The sequence below is a fragment of the Carlito syrichta genome, unplaced genomic scaffold, assembly GCF_000164805.1.
Source record: "Carlito syrichta isolate Samal-C Ts95f unplaced genomic scaffold, Tarsius_syrichta-2.0.1 Scaffold251499, whole genome shotgun sequence".
Lineage (NCBI taxonomy): Eukaryota > Metazoa > Chordata > Mammalia > Primates > Tarsiidae > Carlito > Carlito syrichta.
Window position 1 is genome coordinate 108,304 of NW_007195595.1, and position 7,288 is coordinate 115,591.

The following is a 7,288-nucleotide window of genomic DNA, read 5'->3' on the forward strand; positions in this document are numbered from 1 at the left end:
AAAAAAAAAAAAAAAAAAAAAAGAAATGTGACTTGTCTGAGCTAAAATGTGCTGTTTGCAATTGTCAGTTGCAAAGACATGGAAACAATTTAAACACTCATCAACCGATCAATGGGCAATAAAAATGTGGTATCTATACACCATGGAATACTATTCAGTTATCAAAACGAACGAGGTAATAAATTTTACAGCAACTTGGATGGAATTGGAGACCCATCATCGTAAGTGAACTAAATCAGGAACAGAAAACTAAGCACCACATGATCTCACTTACAAATGGTAGCTAAACTGAGGACCCGCAAAGGCATAGAGAATGATAAAATGGAAGTTGGAGACTCAGAAGTGGGAGGGGGAGGGAGTGGAGGGATGAAAAAATCACCTATTGGGTAACGTGCACAGGTAGGGGTAGTGGGTGCACTTAAAGCCCAGGCTTCTTTGACACTGTACAATGCAACCACATAGCCCAAAACTATTTATACCCCCTAAAGCTATTGAAATAAAGAATAAATCAAATGTGCTGTTTGTATAAAGTATACACCAGATTTTGAAGACAGTACCAAAAAAACAAAAAACAAAAAACAACTGGTCACAGTGGCTCACGCTTGTAGTCCCAGCACTTTGGGAGGCTGAGGAGAGAGAATTGCCTGAGCCCAGGGGTTCAAGAACAGCCTGGGCAACATGGCGAGACCTTGTCTCTACAATAAATCAAAAATTAACTGGGTATGATGATGCACGCCTGGGGTTCTACTTGGAAGGCTGAGGCGGAAGGATCGCATGAGCACAGCAGGCCAAGGCTGTAGTGGTTGTGTGCGTGCCACCACACTCCAGCCTGGATAGCAGAGTGAGACTCCAACTCAAAAAAAAAAGTATAGTTCCTCATCAATGATTTATTAATATTGATTACATGTTGAAATGATAATGTCTTACATTTATTGGGTTAAAACAGAGTATGTCATTAAAATTAATTTCACATGTTTATTAGTACTTCTTAAAATGTGGCTACTAGAAAATGTTAAATAATGTATGTAGCTTGCATTATATTTCGACTGGAAGGTGCTGCTCTTGACTGTACACATATGACCTCACACCCTTACAGGCATGACCAGAGTAAGTCAGGGGCCACTTAATATGAATTTATTCATATTAAACTCTGTTTTCAGAAATGTACTTGCTAGGAACTGAATTAAAATATTATGAGTGTATACAATAGTTCAATAAATTGTAGGCATTCACAACTTTATTCCCAAAGACAGGGAGTTAATATGACTTTTTGTCTTATTGGCCTTTTGGTAGGCAGGGCTGAAATTTTATAGACTTTACAAAAAAATATGTTCCAGAGGCATCAAAAGCACCAAGGGACAAACAGGTTTTTGGAAGGAGAAAAGGTTTTTTAATTGTCTAGCTCTTTCCAATTTTTTTCTACCTCTGTTTTTTAGTATTTTTTTTTTTCATATGGGGCTTGGAAAACAGAATAGAGGACCAAAAAAAGTACCTCCAGCAAAGTCAAAGAGGGCTGAATAAAAGCTTCTCTGTAAGGACGTGTGGGTGCCAGACCACAAATGGAAAGGAGCCTTCATGCTCTGAAATGCCTTCCTTCCCAGTGTGGTCTCCAAACTGCTTTTAGGGTGCTCTCTGTGACTTGCTCTCAAGTAGACATTGTGCTTTGTGATGGTTAAAAAGCCATCTCCTCTTTTACTAAGAGTTTTAAAAACCCTTTCCCCTAAGAATCCCCGACCTCTTACTTCATCGTGTTAACTGTCTCCAGGTGCTATGCAGAAAATGGCTTGGGAGACAGGGTCATCAAGGCAGAAGAAGTTGGAGCAGAATGCTTTACCCTGTGCTTAACGGAGGTCCCATGCACATAGTGGTGAGCTCCCAGGCCCTGCCAATGCCCTGGCCTCCTCTGACTGTGTGTACTCAGGAACTATCTTTCCCCACAGGGACCGGGTTCCCCGAAACCAAGGCAAGCCCCAAAGTGTTGATAGTCAGCATTCTCTCGATGGATTTGAAGTAGTTCAGAATTCCTAAGCAGAGCTGCTGAAACAGAGAAAGAACAGAATCAGGACCCTACCCTTGGCCTACACACCTGACAGAGTCACATGTGATGGTGACCTCCAGGGGCGAAGATCAATCTCCTACTGCAGAGAAAGGAACACACCACCCCAGAAAGGGGTTGATTCCATGCAAACAGTCAGAACACAGGACAAAAGCATAAAAGTGCTCTGCTCCATTCGAACAGGAGAGAAGCCCCCTTCCTGGACAACCAGGTGTTTCTGACGCCATCCACCTACCTGCACTTCTCTGATGTGAAGGTGGCACAGATACAGAAAGGACAGACAGGCCCCTCTCCTTAGGACAGGGTTCCTGTCACCGGGCTCAGTTCCATCATCCAAAGCCAGCAGATGCAGGGCCATCGCATAGCTGTACCTTTAGCAGGCAGGAGAAGTATAATAAATGTCTTTCACCTCTAAGTGCTTCAGAAAATCCTCATACACCAAGTTGAAATCATTTTATTTAACTGCAGGGTGTTTCACATTAGTACCCTTTTTAAATGTACCGAAGAGGAAATAATTATATGTATAAATATGAAAAGAAATTTATCTTAGCAATGACTCTCGTTAAAAGCACAGTCCTAGGGCGAAACATTAATTTTGTTGCCTGACTTGTTTTAACAGTCTTGCTTTCATTCTGACTTCAAGTATTTTTGAGTTAACGTGTAAACTACACGTTAATCAGTCACTCCGTCTTCCCCATAGTGTTTTAATCCATTTCCTTGACTTACCAATAAAATGATTTAATTTTACCTTGTCTCTTTTTTTCTGCTTGAGAGGCCCATCTGCATGTTGGCTAGGACTTATTTGCGCTAGGTTATTTTCATTTTGTTCCACTGAAAGGTCATCATCCTTCGTATTTTCATTCTGTCAAAAAACTAGCATTCATCGAAATACGTAAACATTTGCAATGGTACCAGCAAAATCACAGCCATGTCATTGCAAAAATAAACTTCATAATCCAAAACTATTTAGATGAACAAGTAGAAGGAGCACCTTAATCCATTTCGACCTGATATATACAAATCTGAATTTCTATAATAAATTAGGGACATCACTGTTTTTTTCTTCTATTATCTGTTGTTTTTTTTTAAAAGATGTAGGGTACAATTCAGGATTAGGTATACAAGTGGTCAGCATTCAGGTAAAGTTTGGGCCTCCCTTTGGTCCCCACTTTGCCTGGTTTGAGATCAGGTACACTTATTGATATTGTGCCCCACCCCCCAGCCCCTGTAGTATCCTGCTACTGTCAATCCCTTTCTTATAGCATTATGGTAAATGTTCAGGGTCCACTTATGAGTGAGAACACATGGCACTCAATTCTTTGTTTCTTGAGAGATCACTGAGTATGATAGACTCCAAATCTATCCAAGTTGCTACAAAGTTCATAAATTTGTCTTTCTATATGGCTGCATAATATTCCATTGTGTATATGTACCACATTTTTCTGTCACTGTTCTTGCTAAACAAGTCTTTGTTTTACAAAAGTACTCATGGTTTTTAAATAGTAGCTGTCCACCTCTCTGCCTTTTATGTAGTTCACTTTACAGAAAGTTGACACAAGAAGGTATGTGTTTGGAAACTTGAGCCTCTCCTGCCTAGTTTTGCTCTACACTGAGAGACATCAATGGATGAAAACCTTTCTAGGCCAGGCATGGTGGCTCACACCTGTAATCCCAGCATTTTGGGAGGCTGAAGTAGGAGGACTGCTTGATCCCAGGAGTTTGAGACTAGCCTAGGCAACATAGCAAGACCTCATCTCTAAAAAAATTTTAAAAATTAGCCAGGTGTGGTAGCACATACCTGTAGTCCTAGCTACTGGAGAGGTTGAGGCAGGAGGAGTGCCTGAGCCCAGGAGTTTGAGGCTGCAGTGAGCTGTGATGGTGCCACTGCACTCCAGCCTGGGCGATGGAGCAAGACCCTGTCTCAAAAACAAAAGAAAAGAAAAGAAAAGAAAAGGAAAAGGATGCAGTCATGCACCCAGGGCTCCAGGGAAAACTGAGGAAGAAAAGTTCCATGTATGGCCCTGCCCCCGCCCCCTGGGCAGCCTCTGCTTGGATGTCCTCTCTGCCCGTCCCTGGGCACACACCTTATTCCCATGAGGTATGCTCTTTCACAGTGACCCCGATCCCCACAAAGACACTACGTGGCAGTGGCTGAGGCTGGACCCCACTCCAGGTTACTCATCTTCTAAGAGTTGGTTCTTGGAATTCCAACACGTCCTCACAACAGTAATTGCTGGCTGTTAACTAATAGCCATTTTCTTCTTCCACAGTAACAGAAAGTTTATCTCAGCATCTGACCACTCAGCTAAATACGTTTTAAGCCTCTCTTGCAACTGTGTGACTAAGGGACCGAGAGTGAAGGGGCCATGTGGCAACTTCCGGGAATTTCTGGCCAAGGTAGCGTCCCCATTCTCCTTTTTCATCCTTTGAACGTGACCGTGACAGCCAGAGCTCCAACTCAGGCCATGTGGGGATCTTGGCTATGGAGCCACTTTGTTGGAGCTTCAGGATAGATAGAGCTGAGCATCCTGGGGGCTCCATGGTACAGAGCTGTCACACTTGCTCTGTACATTCTGCCCTGAGATGTTACTATGGGGGGGGGTGTGAGGGGGAGTTTTCAACTCCTTTAATCCTCTAATTTTTTATTTATTTTTATTTAAAATAGAGACAAGTTCTCATTATCCTGCCCAGGCTGGTCTCGAACTTCTAGACTCAAGCAATCTTCTCACCTCGGCCTTCCAAAGTGCTGGGATGAGGAGCATGAGTCACTGAGCCCAGTCCCTCTGCCATTTTATCTTACCATGACCAACAGTCAAACCTAATTTTCACTAATACAAGTCCCTAAGATACTCAAGGTGGATGATCAGACTTTATGACAGGAAGCAGGGAAGGAAAATTTTGACAGGGATGTTAGGAAGAATAGGTGAGACAGAACTTTGTCCCATCTAGTGGCATTAAGTGGCTGGCCATTCTGCCTGTGAGTGGAGTCAGTTCCTGTGTGTTCCATGTCAGTGTACACATCAGTGTATTTCTGTGTAAATTTCCCACAAGTCTGGGACTGGAAAAGACCCTTGGAGGTAACATGGTACACTCCTGTTCCTTAAAACAGAAACACACGATCATCATCCCAAGGTGAAGAAAGTCTCTGTTTTCTAAAATCTGTGGGCAAACATACTCTATGAAGGAGCTGAACTTGACCATCCCTATGAATTTGGAGCAAGAGGAGTCCCACGGAGTCTTTTGCCTGGTGGGTCCGTTGTGCTTTCGAGTGACAGTCCAGCATTGCCCAACATGGTCCCAGGAGGAAGGCTTTGAGCCACATCTTTCCTCTGATGGGACTGTGACTTTTCCAGCTGCTTCTAAAATTACCCAGAATGACATGGGATGGAACAGAAGTGATGTCAAGTTCTAGTGAAGGACATCTGAAGGAGTGACAGAACAAACCACCACGGGCTGCTGGACCGGTAGGTTGCCTGGAAGAAAGGAAGGGAGCACAGAAAGGCTGCGAGGAGGAAGAGGAGAGAACCCACATCCTCCAGGAAACAGGAGCCAACCACAGCCCACAAAAGGAAGCAGCTTGGGAAATACCGGAATGCTGGGTGTGTGTTCCCCTAAGGGAACTGGAGACAGGGCACATCAGTGGCAGGACTGCTCAGAACCCAGCGTGTGAGCACCCTCTGTGTTCATTCTCTCTTCCTGGTGGGTTAAGCCTCTGACCTCTACTCTGCCTGTGGTTCTTTGCCAGCATGACTGACTTTGTAGATTTCACAGTTCTGAGATTTCCACTGATGGCAAATCTCATTTCCTTCTGGGAAGTTGGCAGGAGCAGTGGATCAGGAGGTAGGGTGGGAGGAATAACTAGAGGAAAATTATGTATTCCTCACATGCAAGATGGTTCTTCAGCTTACATGTTTTTATCCACAGAAAAAAAAGACTAGAAGGATATATACCAAATATTAAAAAGACTGTGGCTATGTTGAGTGGGACAAAAAGGGTGATGTTATTTTCTTCATGTTCTTTTTTATAGATCCAAATTTTCCTGTGATAAATACATGTTACTATTGTCATCAGAAATTTTTTTTTAAATCTTGTTTCATTTTAAGTTGGGATTTTCCCTCTGTACCCAGGCTGGAGTGCCGTAGCACCAATCACCTCAGACTAGATCTCCTGGACTCCGGCGATCCTTCTGCCTCAGTCTCCCAAGTAGTTGGGACTACAGGTTCATAGCACCACGCCTGGCTCATTTTTTGATTTTCTGTAGAGACGAGGTCTCACTATGTTGCTCAGGCTGATCTCGAACTCCTGGGCTCAAGAGAGTCTCCTGCCTCTGCCTCCTAAAGTGCTAGGATTATAGGCGTGAGCCACTGCACCTGACCAGAAATTGTTTATTTTTAAAAGTTAAGTGCTCTGTTGAGTTAGGTGAAAAGAACCAGAAAAAGTATTTATGTTGGCCTGAATTTCTTGCACATTGGCACTATTGTGTGCAACACCATTTTTGTGCACTCACACCTGGTACTCTATGGTATTATCTCTGGAAATGGAGGGGAGCCATAATAGAGACAGGGAAACCAAGGGCTATCTCCTCCTCTCCTCGGTGTGGCCAGTGAGAAGAGGCAAGGTGAGAGGTCCTGCCACTGCTTCCTGACCCTGCAGCCTGGACGTAATGTTTTCTGCCACTTCACTACTCCATAAAGTTAAAGAACAGTGACCAATTCAAACCACATCTTTAAAAATACTGCCAAGTACAGTGATTCATGCCTATAATCCCAGCACTTTGGGAGGCCAACGTGGGAGGATTGCTCGAGACCAGGGGTTCGAGACCAGACTGGGCAACTTAGCCAGACCTCTAAAATAAATTTAAAAATTAGCCGGGCATGGTGGGATGCACCTGTAGTTCCAGCTACTTGGAAAGCTGAGGTGGAAGGATCGTCTGAGCCCAGCGGGTTGAGATTGCAGTGGCCGTGAGCATGCCACTGCACTCCAGCCTGGGTGGCAGAGTGAGACTCCAACCCAAAGAAAGAAAGACAGAAAGAAAGAAAGAAAGAGAGAAAGAGAGAGAAAGAAAGAAAGAAAAAGAAAGAAAGAAAGAGAGAGAGAAAGAAAGAAAAAGAAAGAAGGAAAGAAGGAAAGAAAGAGAAACACATATGCATACAAGGAAGTATGTACAAGAAAGGTAGGCATAGTTTTTAATAGGGGAAAAATAGCAACAACTGTCTATGGGGTCGGGGAGGG

The 7,288-nt window shown here is 43.6% G+C and overlaps 1 protein-coding gene across 1 annotated transcript in view; it reads right to left on the reverse strand.

Annotated features, from left to right (window-relative positions):
• Nucleotides 1–2,414, reverse strand: part of CUNH6orf183 (chromosome unknown C6orf183 homolog) — a gene marked incomplete at its 3' end in the record, with an annotated part of 40,526 nt that extends 38,112 nt beyond the window's left edge. The window contains 2 exon segments of the mRNA XM_021709525.1: nt 1,939–2,037; nt 2,292–2,414. Coding sequence (XP_021565200.1) covers nt 1,939–2,037; nt 2,292–2,414 — 222 coding nt within the window.
• Between the last annotated feature and the right edge of the window lie 4,874 nt (nt 2,415–7,288).